This window comes from Lissotriton vulgaris, chromosome 1_1 (genome assembly GCF_964263255.1).
Source record: "Lissotriton vulgaris chromosome 1_1, aLisVul1.2, whole genome shotgun sequence".
Classification (NCBI taxonomy): domain Eukaryota; kingdom Metazoa; phylum Chordata; class Amphibia; order Caudata; family Salamandridae; genus Lissotriton; species Lissotriton vulgaris.
The window spans coordinates 1,586,271,132-1,586,287,848 of record NC_141685.1 but is presented as its reverse complement, the minus strand read 5'-3'; the positions used below and the strand labels follow the sequence as shown (position 1 = coordinate 1,586,287,848).

The 16,717-nt window shown below is 40.9% G+C and overlaps 1 protein-coding gene across 1 annotated transcript in view; it reads right to left on the bottom strand.

Annotated features, from left to right (window-relative positions):
• LOC147750843 (GLIPR1-like protein 1) overlaps positions 1-16,717 on the bottom strand; it is a 462,095-nt gene that overhangs the window by 94,623 nt on the left and 350,755 nt on the right. Inside the window, exon 4 of the mRNA XM_086931421.1 lies at positions 14,445-14,527. Within this exon, the coding sequence (XP_086787547.1) occupies positions 14,445-14,527 (83 nt within the window). The remainder of the gene's footprint in view (positions 1-14,444; positions 14,528-16,717) is intronic.

Below are 16,717 nucleotides of genomic sequence, written 5' to 3'. Positions count from 1 at the left end.
ACTTGACACCTTATGAGGTTGTTTTCGGCCGACCCATGAGCGTCTGGTCTGCACCAAAACCGACTTCCATTCATGACGTCCCGGACGTCCTAATGTCTGATTATTTGTATAAGTTGACTGAAACTCTGTCTGTCATTCACCAACAGGTGCTGCATGCCATCCCTGACGCTTCCAGGGGTCCCGGACACAACCTGCAACCCGGGGATTTTATCCTCATAAAAAATTTTCAGCGCGCCAAGAGTCTGGAACCCTGGTGGACGGGCCCCTGGCAAGTCCTACTCACCACCCGAACAGCTCTTCGAGTGGAAGGAAAGCGGACCTGGGTGCATGCGCACCATTGTAAGAAGATTCCCCCGACTCTGATGACAACTGAAGACGTGACCACCCAGGAAGAGCCCCTGAACAAAGACCGACCATCGCTGAATTGCTACCCGGACACTGAGACACTTGAACTTGCAAAGATTCCTGACCCTACTGTGCCATCCAAAGAAGGGTATAACCTGCGTCGAAAGGAGAGAGTTTCGGCTAAGCAGACCATTGACTAAGTCATAATTCTCAGATCGGTGGCCTAACACAACAAGGGCTGTCAGGAGAGAAAGCCAGACGAGGTCTTTGGTTCTGCCCGCTACTGAGCTCCCTTAAAGGTGATGGAAGCACCCGATAAGAAGGTGATGGAAGCGCCCGATAAGAAGGTGATGGAAGCGCCCGATAAGAAGGTGATGGAAGCAACCGGACATCCGAAAATTCGCTACAGAAACCCAAAGACAGACAGACTCCACAGCTCAAAGACAATTGCACTTTTCATCACAATCCTTTTCTGCTTTCTCCTCATGACCACACTCTGGATTGTGGAAGAAAATGCACCTGCTCATGAAACATTCCTGACCACTGCACAGCCTACCACCGTGAAGGAACATTATCTGATCTCGCTCTCTCCTCAACTCAGAGAAAGGCGAAAGGAGTTTTGGAATAACTCCTTTGTGCAGCTGCTGCACCAGCACAATCTTGCCACCAATGCACCAATTGCTGGATCTGTGGGTTGCTACCCCACGCCACTGGACATTCGATACCTTTCATCCCTTCACCCTTCTCAATTCACGGCTCCTGCCTTGCTTGGCTGATCCTCCTGCAAGAAAGCTATAAGGACAATGCCACCTCCAGCAAAACCATGACGCATTTCTTTCATGAGGTCTGGCGAAACAAAACCAAGACACACTTCTGCCCGCAGACCTCTAACGACTCTATCCACATGGACATCCCTGCTAAAGAACGAATTGAAATGCAGGTGTTCAACAATCCAACCAGACCCACCTTCTCCTACCTACGGAAACGAACAGCTGCCACTCTGACTGTGGCTCTATCTGTCATCAACGTCACAGGCCATATGTGCATAGAAGGGCTTGGGACACAGCTGGTAGGCCGCAGTGCTTGCCGTTTCACCAGAACTTTGGACTCTACCGATCCACCTTCCTTTGTATCCTCTCCAAATATGTACTTCGTTTGCGGCACAAAGGCTTACACCTGGCTCCCCAAAGGCTGGGGGGGCACTTGTTTCATCTCCTTCATCCTTCCTCCGACCTATGTGGCCCCAGCAAATCACCATAGACAAAAGCGAGCCAAGGACATTGAACAAGCCGACTCAACAGGAGCACAGTTCCTCGATGCTATGAAGGGACTTGTTCCACTCTGGGGCCCGATGGCAAACAGCCGTGCCATCCGACATCTGACTCAGGCAGTCGAGACAACAATGAACATCACAGCTGGCATCCTTGCTAACAACACAGCCGAGCTTCAAGCGGTCCGCCTGGTGGCTCTCCAGAACCGCCTTGTTCTAGATGTGGTTCTTGCGGACCGTGGTGGAGCATGCCGCATTATTGGGTCCAGCTGCTGTACATATATACCGGACAACTCACCCTCAGTGTACAAGGCCATCGAACACCTCCACAGACTCTCCTCAGAAGTCCACCAGGAGCAGGAAGAATGGTCGCTTGGTGGATGGTTCTGGAGTACTGTTAAGAACTGGGGCTGGAGACTGTTTACCATTATCCTGATTCCTGTAGTTGTAATATGTGGTTTGTGCTTAGGAATTCAATGCCTGCCGCCTCTGTGTTCGTTATGTGCGAATTGTATTTGCCCTAAGACTGTGGACTTTGGAAAGGAACACATGGGAGCATTATATGATGCCGAGGTTAGGAATTTAATGAAGATTGACATTGAGTAGACAAGCTGGCTAGATATGTTGAAAAGGGAGGACTGTTAAAACTTAGACTGCAGTGTCACCATTATCGGCGCCATCTTGCCCCCTTTTCGAGCCCATTCGTGCGCGTAAGCGGCAGCCATTTTGAGTGCCATGGCCTCTCTGCCCATCGCCGATAGCCAGCGCGTCTCTCTCTCTCTCTCCTGACCTCGCAAGCATCCCCCGCACGCTGACAGCCCCCGCTCTCACATGCCTTGGGTCATAAACCCCTCTTCAGCGCAGCTCTGCCTCGGAACCCCATCCTGTTCCCAGCGCGACACCTCGCTTCATTCCTTTCATGATCCCGGGTCCTTTGATAAAAACCCCTTTCCTGTGTGCCCGTTTGTCTTACTCGTTCCCAGGCCGCCACCTGGCCCTGCGGATACTGTTTATTGCCCCCCGATACAGTAGGAAGCTTCCCCCATCAAAGGATCCACGAGTTGATCAAAGCCCCCACCCTATGAGATCCGATCAACCACATACATTCCGTGAATCGGCGGAATGTCCAGCTGCGAGATAATCATCACCTGTTGTGACCGGGGTGGGGACTTTAACTGTAAATGTGTGTGGGAACGGGCCTGAAGCGGGGATTCCGAGGATGTCTTTCCGTACATCAAAGTATTGACAGAGATGTGTTTTACGCAATAAAGCAATAAACTTGTGTATAAGAGGCCAGGCCTCAGAGATGCGGTTAGAGCACCTCGAGAAGATACCCTGTTGTCTGATTTGATGTGTTCTGCTCCGTCGGAATAAAACTTCTGTTTCCTGCCTTCCAGTCTCCAGCGCCTGCCTCTTTGTTTGGTAACTTGAGTGGGTATAGAGGCGGTTAACGCCGGGCAACTCTGAAAAAGGTCATCGGCCCTACCCTTTTCCACACTGTGAGTGCTCGGTAAATGCACGGTGCGCGAGCCCTATCGCCGCCATTTTGTGGTTTCAGAAGAGAGTGAAAAATATAACTTAAAAACGTGGGAAGGGGGTAGGGTAAAGTGTCCCTGACCCCTTAGGCCTTCTCAGGGGGTCCTTCAAGGACTCTTAAGGTTAAAAATAATGTTTATTTTTAATAAAATAACAGAAAACACAATAGGTCCGCGCACGGGGAGTGCTCGGTGCGCGGACCTCAGTAAAAATGAATAAACAAAATAAAGTTAAAAATCATATTTGAGTGTTTACATGTTAGTTGGCTCTAAAAAGAGCCGTTGTGTTCATTGTGTTTTTTTTGGTACCTACAAGTAAGTACCAATGCAGAGTCTGATGTTACAGAGAAATACTCTGTTCCTTTCATCAGTGAAATGTACACCATCTGTCCTATAGATGCCTTGCATGTTGTAACGCAAGTTGTTGTGGTATATACAACCCATTCCATAGTCTCTCATGTATGCAGAAACAGATTTATTTACACGTTTCCTTGCTTTCTCAATCTGCGGACAAAATTGATTGGACCAATTCCATTTTTGCCTTTGGCATATATTGGAATAGACAAAGGCAGTTTGAAGAAAAAGTGACATAAATTGTCCAAAGATGTCCTTCAATAGCATTTCCAGACCAACCCAATCAAAGTGCATAAGTCATTTCCACCACAGTGCACAATTTTGAGGTCAGGGTGTGGGAGATGCATGAAGGATTTCACCAATGGTATCAATTGGTGACATCTCAATCCTCCCTGGCCAATCCATAAAATATCCACATTTGGTAAATCAAGGTTTAAAATTCCTCTGTTTGTTGCATACCTTTTAGACCAGAATACAAAGCTGTGTCCTACAAACCATACTGAAAGCATGTTCAAGGCAGATCTGGTTGTATTCAGATGAGGGCTGTAAATGAAATGGCAGTTGGAAAGCTTTTAGTTTAGAAAAAAAGAGGAGGACATTCACTGCACTTGAAGCTTAAGAAATGATTGGTGCTTTCTGAAAATGCAAAAAAACATATTAGGGTGCATAGTTTTGTTTTTTAAAAGAAGCAATGCTAATGGTTCAGAAAATGTCATTGAAAGGAACATTGCACATGATTAGCTGTTATATTGAAAGCTCTAACAACCTTGTTGGATTCATTTGCAACATAGTATGATGAACTTTTAAACTCTGTTCTTCCTTAGGTGAGAGTTACCATGGTAACAGGTTGAATGAGCAGTAGGGGGATGGGTGAATATTATGTGAGTTTGAAAGTGTGGAAATGTAGAACCAATTGAAATGTTAGTTTAATTTAGAAATAGTGTGGGAAGACATTTAATTGGTTATGAGCCGAAATAAGTGGGAAGAATGAGTGGGAAACTGTGCCATTTCTGTTTCCAGTGTCTTAGCTGCAGTTCAGGGATTTTGCTTAAGAAAATCTGGTGTGTGTTTCACACTGTTCTACATTTTCAAAAGTGATTTTAAAAGTGGGTAAGGGTTTATTTAATATAGAGAGAGTGCTGTTTGCAGTATTGGGAAGCATAACAAGCATATTGGGCTTCATTACTGTTGTATTTTGAAAATGAGTCAGGTTTTTCAATTTATGTCATTAGTAAAATCCTTTACGCATCTCTTACAGCATTTCATATTTTTGTCTGTGTGCCAATTTTATTACTCTGCATGCATTTTCTGCTTGCGCCCATGTCAAACATTGCGCAAGGGGCTTGTAAATATGCCTCTCTTTTTTGTATATTCTATCTCAATTTATGCCATTAGTAAAATCCTTTACGCATCTCTCAAGGCATTTCATATTCTTGTCTGTGTGCCAATTGTATTACTCTACATGCATTTTCTGCTTGCACCCATGTCAAACATTGTGCAAGGGGCTTGTAAATATGAGTCTCTTTTTTGTACATTTTATCTCAATTTATGCCATTAGTAAAATCTTTTACGCATCTCTCACAGCATTTCATATTCTTGTCTGTGTGGCAATTTTATTACTCTGCATGCATTTTCTGCTTGCACCCATGTCAAACATTGCGCAAGGAGCTTGTAAATATGCCTCTCTTTTTTGTATATTCTATCTCAATTTATGCCATTAGTAAAATCCTTTACGCATTTCTCAAGGCATTTCATATTCTTGTCTGTGTACCAATTTTATTACTTTGCATGCATTTACTGCTTGTACCCATGTTAAACATTGTGCAAGGGGCTTGTAAATATGCCCCTCTTTATCTTATACTCCATCTCAATTGATGCCATTAGTGAAATCCTTTATGCATCTCCCACACCATTTCATATTGTTTTCTATCTGCTATTCCTATCCCTCTCCATATATTCACTGCTTGCACCCATGTTAAAGGTTGCGCAAGGCGCTTGTAAAAAAGGAGCATATTTACAAGCCAAAATAAACTATTAGCACTATCTCTGTACCAGCATTGAATCCAAGCATGAGAAACACTTTAAAAAGAAGTCGACCCTGTAAGCTAAAATATACAAACTGTGAGCACACACAGCTAACATTATGGAAAAAGATGAAAATATAATTCCTTAATTGACATACACACTCAGTGTGTTCCTTGTCAAAAATCTTAAAGCCAGACATTTCAACAAAAAACATTTACAGGTAGATTCATCATTGAAAAATCGGCTCGCAAAGGGCCAGATTCTGAGAATCTGGCCCTTTGCGAATGCAATTTTTGCATTTGGGATTCATCATCCCAAATGCAAAAATCGGTAATTGCGAATTCGCTAAATTGCGAGGAATTACATTTAAGGAATCTCTATTTGAGATTCCTTAAATGCAATTCATTAACCATTTTTAAATTGCGAAATCACAATTTCGGGCCGCTATTTACCGCGAGGTCAAACCTCGTGGTAAATAGCGAAAACTTAGAAAAATGCCTTTAAATGCATTTTTCTAAGTTGCATGTTGCACACACACATGTCCTTTGGACATGTGTGTGCGCAACACCAATGTAGATGACATTTCAGGGGTGCTACAGGGTGTCCTTTGGACACCCCTAGCACCCTTGAAATCGCATCCTTATTTGCGATTAGCAAATTGCTAATCGCAAATAAGGAATAACTCCCCATTCATTCCTATGGGCCTTTAGAATTTGATGATGCAATGCATTTGTTGAGAATCTAGTTTAAGTGGGCACTCGCACAGCGTGGGTAAACTTGAGTTGATACGGTTGTAATGGATTGTAGCGTGCAATCGGATAAACACTGTCTGACCAAACAGTGAAAGCACAAGAGCTAAGAAGTCTGAAGGTTCCCCTACTCGGAGGGGAACAAACCGATGCACAGCATGTAGACCTTGGTCTTATTCACTAAACATTTTTGATGAAAAACAGTCTGATTGTTGAATTATCAAGTGTTTTATTCTTCACGTGGTATGTTTGTATTCATCTGTGTTACGCCGCGAGGCACTTTACTAACAACTTCAAAGCATTTCCCTTGAGAAAGGGCGTCTGCCCGAAATGCATCGGGAATTTGTGTTTTGGATTATAATGATTGAATTATGGATCACCCAGTAACTTGCCTTTGATGTATAATACACAGATGAATACAAACATACCACGTGAAGAATAAAACACTTGATAATTCAACAATCAGACTGTTTTTCATCAAAAATGTTTAGTGAATAAGACCAAGGTCTACATGCTGTGCATCGGTTTGTTCCCCTCCGAGTAGGGGAACCTTCAGACTTCTTAGCAATGCATTTGTTGCCAGAAACTAATAGCCTTTGGACAAGAGCATTCTAAACACAAGGAACTTGAGGATTCTTCTACTTCATCTTCCTATGGGCCTTTATTCCTTATTTATTCCTTATTTGCGATTAGCAATTTGCTAATCGCAAATAAGGAATGTGTAGGAATCGCAATTTATTTAGCGATTCGTACATGAATCCCGTTTTGCAAGTCCTTAATAGTGATTCCTTAATAATCGCTATTAAGGACTCGTAAAACGGGACTTTGATGAATCTAGGGAATAGTATGGTAAATCGTTTTAGACACAGAGAGTGAGATGAGACACACACACAGACAGATGGTGTAGGCAGAGATTGAGATGACACACACATACAAACAGAGAGATGCTAGAAGGAGAGAGTGAGATGAGGCATGCAAAGAGGGAGATGGTGCAGGCAGAGATTGATATGAGACACACAAAGAGAGATGTGAACTAGTGTTTATATTGTTTAGTTAATGTAATTGCTATGTGCTATGTTAGTAGTGGTCTAAAATATGTCATATTTTTCTTTTCAACAGATTGTAAATATCTACAGAGTCATAATAGATTATGCCTACCAAGAACCGCAAACAAAGAGTTTATAAGCAAGCTTTATCAATCAAGAGGACTGAATTAGAAGATTCATCCAGAAGACAATCTTCAGAGAAAAGAAAAAATGCTCCTTGTAATGCACCTGTGCTTCCTTTTTTTTTGCAGGATAACTTGAATGGACTCTTGTGCAAAGGTTATTATTTTCTGGCAACGAACGCATTGCATCATTAAATTCTTAAGTTCAGGTTGGATATTTGCAACCATTGATGCTTGCATTGGTGGTGCTGTTGCTTCAGAAGAAGTGCTGGGAGCAGAGCCCTGTTCCTCTGATGATCTTTTTATTACAGCTTTTCTCCATTTGTTTGGGTGTATATTCCGGACATGGCGTTCCATGCTATAAGTTCCAAAGCTGCATTTCTTCTGTGGATCCCCTTTTGAAAGTACTGTGTCACAGATTTTACATGTGACAAAAGGCGCATTTACCTTTTTCTCTCTTTTTGGGTATTTTATAAATTTCCGTACTATGGACTCTCTCTGTGTTCTAAGGGTTTCAGGAACAAACTCTTCTGAATATGAAGTAGAAGAATCCTCAAGTTCTTGGTGTTCAGAATGCTCTTGTCCAAAGGCTATTAGTTTCTGGCAACGAATGCATTGCATCATCAAATTCTTAAGTTCAGGTTGGATATTTGCAACCATTGATGCTTGCATTGGTGGTGCTGTTGCTTCAGAAGAAGTGCTGGGAGCAGAGCTCTGCTCCTCTGATGATCTTTTTATTACAGCTTTACTCCAATTGTTTGGGTGTATATTCCGGACATGGCATTCCATGCTATAAGTTCCAAAGCTGTACTGTTTCTGTGGATTCCCTCTTGAAAGTACTGTGTGACAGATTTTACATGTGACATAAGGCGCATTTACCTTTTTCTGTCCTTCTGGGAATTAAAAACATTTCCAAACTATGGACTCTTTCGGTGATCTAGGGGTTTCAGCAACAAACTTTTCTGAAGATGAACTAGAAGAATCCTCAAGTTCCTGGTGTTCAGAATGCTCAGGTTCCTCATGTTCAGAATGCTCAGGTTCCTCATGTTCTGAATGCTCAGGTTCCTCATGTTCTGAATGCTCATGTTCCTGCTGTTCAGACATTTCAATCGATTTTTCAGGAGCAAAGTGCTGATGAAAAAAGGTGTTTCTTCCTCGAAAGCCAAAGAAGAATGATGAAGATGGGAGAGGTCTTTCAAGAATTGGAGTAGGAAGTATTATAAACCAATAAAATCTTTTGTTATGAGGTCACATGGTTGGAGTAAGCTTATGGAGCATTTACGGAGCGTTTACGGAGCGCTTACGTAAGCTTACGATGTGTTTACATATTATTTACGGAGCGCTTACGTCATCTTACGATGCGCTTACGTAGTACGCACCCTCGCGAGATTTATAATTGCTTAAATAAAGTTATATATGGTCTTTAAAAGTTTAAATTAACATGTTCTTTATTATCCCAGATTATCTGTACATTTACATTGTGCAATGAATACGTAGATATAATGATTTAAAGTTTATAAAACTTTCGGGAGTAAGAGCTCAAAGCTTTTACGGTGCGCGGACGGAGCTCTTACGTTGCGTGCACGTGCGACGTACCCTCGCGAGATTTGTGACTACTTAAAAAAGTAATATACTATTGTTAAAAGTAAAAAAAAGAACATTTTCTACATTAAAGCAGATATTGTCTACCTTTAAAATCTATGTTAAAAACGTAGATATTATGTTTTAGAAACTTACAACATTTGTCGGGGTAAGAGCTCAGAGCGTTTACGGTGTGCTTACGGAGCGCTCACGGTGCGCTGACCCTGTAATCATATAAAAAAAAACGTGAAAATAAAAATTATATATATATTATATTAAATATATATATTCACTGAAAAAAACATAGGTTTCAAGCCTTACATAGTTAGGCATTAGCATTTAAAAAAACATTGCAAATTCACTGAAAAAACCATAGGTTTCAGGTCATATATAGTTAGGTATTAGCATTTAAAAAACCTTGCAAATTCACTTAAAAAACCATAGGTTTCAGGTCATATATAGTTAGGAATTAGCATTTAAAAAACCTTGCAATTTCACTGAAAAAACCATAGGTTTCAGGTCATATTTAGTTAGGTATTAGCATTTAAAAAACCGTGCAAATTCACTGAAAAAACCATAGGTTTCAGGTCATATATAGTTAGGAATTAGCATTTAAAAAACCATTGAAACTGCTCCTATATAGTTAGTTGTACTAACTATATTTCGCGCACCCGCAATCCACTGCTGATGATGTCACATATTACATCATTCATGACATGGTCAGTGACATCACTGATGACATCTCAAATGACATCACTGATGACATCTCAATTGACATCACTGATCACATCACTGATGATATCATTCATGTGATAATACGATGCACCTTTTCACACTCTAATATAACCTTTGATACACCCAGTGTTAAACACAGACTACCATTCTTGAAACCATTGACACACCAATACCAGTTACTACATACGCACACACTGATTGCTAGGTCTATACACACAACCAATCATTTACCCATAGATTCACTCATACATACAGTCACTCATCAATACAACACTATCATCTGCACTCAAACACCTATACAGACACTCACACTCTGCCACTCATCCATGGAGTTACTCACACATCTAGTCAGTCATGCAAAGAATCAATCACACTTTCATTTCCTCAACTATACAGTTATACACACAACACCTTACTTATTCAAACATATACTAACACATACTTACTTTGTTATACAATTACTGGTACAAGTACACAATGATCCATACAGCCACTCGCACAATCAGTGGCTCTTATGTATAGTCATTTATATATGCCAGCTACCCACACACACACTCAGTCTCCCATACAAATACTCGGGCAACCAATCAATAACACATATAGCCACTCATAGCGCTACTGATCAACACATGCAGTAGCTTACACAACAACAGACATACTGATGCACACATTCAGACAGTTTAGTCACTAACCCATGCATTCAGTAAGACACATTTAATCACTCACTCATACATTCAGTCATGTACTTACTAAATCTTTCATCCAGACACTTATACATCCACTCATTGCTCAATATGTAAAACCTATTTAAACTTTACAGAAACACACAGTCACTGGATGATGTCATCAGTGATGTCACTGACCATGTCATGAATGATGTAATATGTGACATCATCAGCAGTGGATTGCGGGTGCGCAAAATATAGTTAGTACTACTAACTACATAGGAGCAATTTCAATGGTTTTTTAAATGCTAATTCATAACTATATATGACCTGGAACCTATGGTTTTTTCAGTGAATTTGCACAGTTTTTTAAATGCTAATACCTAACTATATATGACCTGAAACCTATGGTTTTTTCAGTGAATATATAAAATATATATATATAATCCTAACTATATATACCTACTGGCGACCACCAGTAGGTAATATATATATATATATATATATATATATATATATATATATATATATATATATGACCTACTGGTGGTCGCCAGTAGGTATATATAGTTAGGACTTTTTTGAATAGGGATTTCTGAAAATTCTATGTTGAATAACTTTGGCGTTGATGGACGGAATTGGCTGAAATTTTCAGGAAAATGGCACATTTTGTTTCTGGGTGTCCCCTGAAAGTTTGGGGGGGGTTTCGTCAAGCGGGGGCCGAGAAAAAAGGGGGGTCTCAAAACGTGTTTTTAACATTGAGTTTTCAATAGGGCGGTTGGACTCACTTTTAGCTCGAACGGCGGAATGGATTTCTATGAAACTTGGCAAAATTGTAGAGACTGTTTGCCCGATGTGCCTTTGCTAGGTCTCAAGATATGTGCTCCAGTGGATTTTGGGAAATTAACGTTCAAAAAAATATATATATCTGTGACAGCGTCCCGGTTAGCGCCCCGGTTCGCGTACCAGACGCGTAACGGAACTTCGCGAGGAGAAGCGGATTGGCTCTCCGGTGACTGTCAACATTCTAAACAGTCCGGAGCGGCCGCCATCTTGTCTCTTGGTAGGATCGAGAGACAAGAGGTGGAAATAAACGAAGGGGGAAATGAATGAAAGGGGGCATGGTAGACCCCTCCTGACCCCCTAGGATTGATGTGGGGGCTATTAAAGGGCCCCGCGGGGCAAAAAAATAAAGTACATTTTTTTTCGATTTTTCACGGTGGAAGCGCTACCCGGTACGCGAACCGGGTAGCTCACCGGTAGCGTAACGGGAGTCCGCCATCTTGTGTTTCGGACGAATTTAGTCACAAGATGGAGATAAACAATGTTGGGAATGGGTATAAGGGGGCACGGGAGACATATCCTGACCCCCTAGGTTTTCTGAGGGTGGCTGAGGAGGCCCATATATGTAAACAAAATTCGCACGGTTAGCGCCCGGTCCGCGCACCGGGTAGCGTTCCCGGAAAGCGTAACAAGGGGAAAACCAAGGGAAATAGTAAAATAATATTTTAGAGTGCTTTGAGGTAGGGTAGCTCTGAATAGAGCTGTTGTGTTGTGTGGGTGATGTAAGTACCAACATGTAGGTACCAATGAAGAGTCTAAAATTCAATGTACACCATCTCCTCTGTAGATATTTTGTATGTTCTAATATGGGTTATTTAAATGTAAATGTGGAAAAGCACTTCATGCTTTAAAGCAATTGTATTTTTGAACTGATTGTTATTTCCTCTTAGTCCTCCTCTTTGTTTTTTTTTCCCCACACTCTTCTTCAGCATGATAGTTGATAAATTCGTTCCCTCAAAAAATGTATATACATAAATAAATTATATTAAATACATATAAAATATATTTTTCCTTTAAAAGAAGAATACATTTTACAGCTTTTGATATTTGCTATTAAAAAACCATTGAAATTCACTGAAAAAACCATAGGTTATAGACCATATATAGTTAGGAATTAGCATTTACAAAACCTTGAAAATTCCCTGAAAAAACCATAGGTTATAGACCATATATAGTTAGGAATTAGCATTTACAAAACCTTATTTTACTCACACAAAACAATTGAAATTCGCATATATAGTTAGTTGCACTAACTATATATCGCGCACCGGCAATCCACTGCTGATCATGTCACATATTACATCATTCATGACATGGTCAGTGACATCACTGATGACATCACTGATGACACCTCAAATGGCATCACTGATATGTATATATATATATATGAATGTAAATTCGTCACTGGCTGAAGCAGCCGCCCCAGCACACAAATTCCAAAATGACGAAAGAACAGAACCAGATTAAGTGCTCAATTGAAGTGTTTATTCTCCAGCAAGCCTGCCGCCGCCATTACGCGTTTCGCCTTTTGCAAAGCTTGATCACATATATATAAATGAAAACAGACCACTCAATTGTCGAATGACCCAAGGACACAGCGGGGATTCTGTTGGGAGTCCTTTATTCACCAGTTGCGTAGCGTAATGCATTTCGGCCTGAACGGGCTTCCTCAGACGCCTTAACAGCTCGATGGTGCCGTCTCTCTCCTTAAATACAATTATACGGTACTCCCATTGGTGGGAGAACAGTCGAACCCAGTCATTAGGCAGCAGCTGCGATCAAATGTGAGACCACAGCTACGATGATGCAGTCTGTTGGCAAGTGCACTGACCGGGGAAAAACGTTCAAAGTTTTGACACCTCAATTCTGTGTTGAAAGGGGGGGCTGTGTAGTGGCAGGAACCATCTCAAATTGCAGTGTTTAGGGCTCCCTCCGGTCCCCGACGCCCCAGCCACAAGTCCAGAACTAACCAAAGCGGGTGGTAGAGAGCGCTGCAGTGAGCCCTCTCTCACGTGAAGTCACGATCTGCCACCTGACAGCAGCCACGACGATGCTCCGTTCCCGTAGCGGTCCCGGTAATTACCAATCCCTTGGTCCACACAGCGAGGTTGCCAGAAGCATCCGGGACAGTTGGCAGGGCGGGTCCTCGTACCGCGATTTCTGGCGTACGAGGTAATTAATGAAAACAGACCACTCAATTGTCGAATGACCCAAGGACACAGCGGGGATTCTGTTGGGAGTCCTTTATTAACCAGTTGCGTAGCGTAATGCATTTCGGCCTGAATGGCCTTCCTCAGACGCCTTAACAGCTCGATGGTGCCGTCTCCCTCCTTAAATAGAATTATACGGCACTCCCATTGGTGGGAGAGCAGTCGAACTCAGTTATTAGGCAGCGCTGCGATCAAATGTGAGACCACAGCTACCATGATGCGATCTGTTGGCAGGTGCACTGACCGGGGAAAAACTTTCAAAATTTTGACACTGCAATTCCGTGTTGAAAGGGGGGGCCGTGTATACATATATATATATATATATATATATATATATATATATATATATATATGTATATATATATATATATATATATATATATATATATATACACACAAGATTTAAAAAACCACAGGCGCTTTAATCAATAAACAGCAATGGGAAGGGCATATTATTTAAAATGGCTTCAACCATATACAGCCTTTATGTGAACAAGGGCGCCTGAGCCCGAAACGCGTCATCTGTTGACTGCTGCTAGGTTAAAATAAAACATCTTGCCTGAAAAAAGAAGTGGTTCGCATCTCTTTCTTCGCCGCCGAGGCTTTGGTGGAAGTGGAAGGAGTGATTTGTTTGCGATATATATATATATACACACACAAGATATAAAAAACCACAGGCGCTTTAATCAATAAACAGCAATGTGACAGCTTGCTTTGAGCCTTGAACTTAATGCGATTCAGCTAATTAATAGCCTTGTTCACAGGTAATTACATTGTGAAGACCATGAATTAATGTTTATTACTTTGTTGTAGATGCATATGTTACATACCCCAAGTAGTCATACATTAGCCAATAAAGCAGTTAAATTACTTATAAAATATATGCAAACTCGAAACTATTCTTTTCTAGGTCAGCCTAAACTCCCTTGAAAAGTGCAATTTTAAAACTCCTTTTAGGACTTACGGCATAAATTGTCCACACATTCGTCTTCTGGGCATCCGCTACATGGTTCTCCTAATTCAAAAGGTCTTTCACCTTGAACTGAACTGCAAGGAATAAGTGGCACTAAATTATGACCCAATGAGATCTCAAACCATTACCCATAACATAACAAAATAGTACATTATATTCTTTAGAAAAAAATACACGATGAGTAGGAATTGTGCAATTACTTCACTCACTAAAATATCACCTGGATCCGTACATATCTTACACAGCTCATTTAGAAGCAGACCTCCTATACAATTGCTTAGATGACTTCTAGTAAGCTCTTTTCAGGATCCACCACCAATGGTCTTAAATTGTATGAGTGTAGTCTGTTCAAAATAGTTAAGCAGTGTCAAGTGGATTTCAAAGTGAAGAAATTATGTAATTACTGGTAATCTTCATCACTACAAGTATACATTTCCCTCATCCCAATTCTTACTTGAGACGTTCAGCCTCGCTAGATAGAATACCCAAATACAAATAACTGGAACAAAAGCTTTTCTTTCACATTGAATAGTCCTTCTTTCCTTTACAAAATTTAGGGAAAAAACAAAAAAAGAAGGAGTCCAAAAGGAGTCATAATAAGGAAGCATCAGTCTTAAGGCACAAATTTTCTTTGTGTACGCCGCCAAATATGATCCCTAAAGAAGTTCTTACTTTCAAACAAACAGTGCTATCTGCCAAAATAATAAAGAATATGTTAAGAAAAACATCACAGTAGACCAAAGTGACACCCTCATTCAGCTACAAACAGATTATACAATAGTAATTAAGCATGCTGACAAAGGTAGAGCCATTGTGCTATGGGCAACAGAACAATATAAAAAGGAAGGGGAAAGACAAGTGCTTGATGAAGAGTGCTATCGGAAAATTCAAGGAGAGCATTTGATGAGGGATACAATGGACCATATGAATATGTGTTTTAAAAAAAAAGCTAATTAAAGATTACCAGTTCTGTACTTTTGCCTCCCAAATTGATGATCCAATAACACCTCAAGGATGCCAGATTGTGTTGTGTTGCGATTCCATATTAGAACCTATTGCCAAATATGTGGATGTGTTCTTCAAACCTTTATTACACCAAGTCCAATCGTATCTTAAGATACTATGTATTTTATTAACAAGATTGAAAATTTGGAATTTAATTCCTCCACCCAGATGTTAGTGACTTTGGATATTGTATCGCTTTATACCTAAATATCGAAGAAGGATGGACTAGAAGCAGTTGAAGCATACTTAAAAGAGAGACCAAGGCCAAATCAAGTTCCAAGCAGTTTGATTATTAAACTGGCGCGATTTGAGAAAAAAACGATTTCAAATTTGAGGAGGAGTATAAAGGAAGATCTCTGGGATTTGACAGCAGATCCCATACCTTAAAGCCTGGATTTAAGGTTTACATCATAGGAACAGTGTAGCTCTTCTCCATGGAAAGGCTTTCTTCAAGTGTGTTAAAACAACATGCAACCCTGTATTATCAAAGCACAAGTCCCCAGGATCGCAGCTGTGTTTAGCATGTTATGTCACCGTTCTAGGGACTGACTATAAAAGAATAACAAGGGGAATTGTTCGTCAACCTTGCACATCGTGTTTAGACTAAACTCCAGGAACTTAGCAGAGAACGCGAAAAGCAGACCGTTCTCATGTGAAAGGCACAAACAGTCTTGAAAACATAGTCATGTAGTAACGTGTGCAAAAGCAGCATCATGGCAGCAAAGCTCATGCTAACTTAGCAATGTCGACAATGTCCCTAAGGGCCATATAACAATACCACCACTGTCATTAAAATATCGTGTGGGCCAAATATGTAACTTATCACCATTAGAGGGACACCAGAAATGCGGAACATGTGTGAATTTCAACCAAACAATTAAAGGCTCACTATTTTCATACAAAAGCACGAAATAGAAACATAAACCCGTTTCTAATTGCAAAACTAAAAACATGGTATTAGGAATAAATTGCCCGTGTGGCAAACTGTACATCGGAAAAATGAACCAGGAGGTCCGCAAAAGAATCAACCAGCACAAATCAATAATCAGATGTAAAGTGATTGCGACCCCATTGGTAAGTCATTAGATTGAAAAACAGCATACTAAGACACACTTGCGTTGGACAGTTTTGGCTGTTATACAACCTGACCACAGAGGAGGTGATGAGAATAAGAAGCTTATCCTAAAGGAGGCATATCTGATGTTATATTCAAACACTGTGATCGATGGATTGAACAGGATGGCTATACTACAGAAATT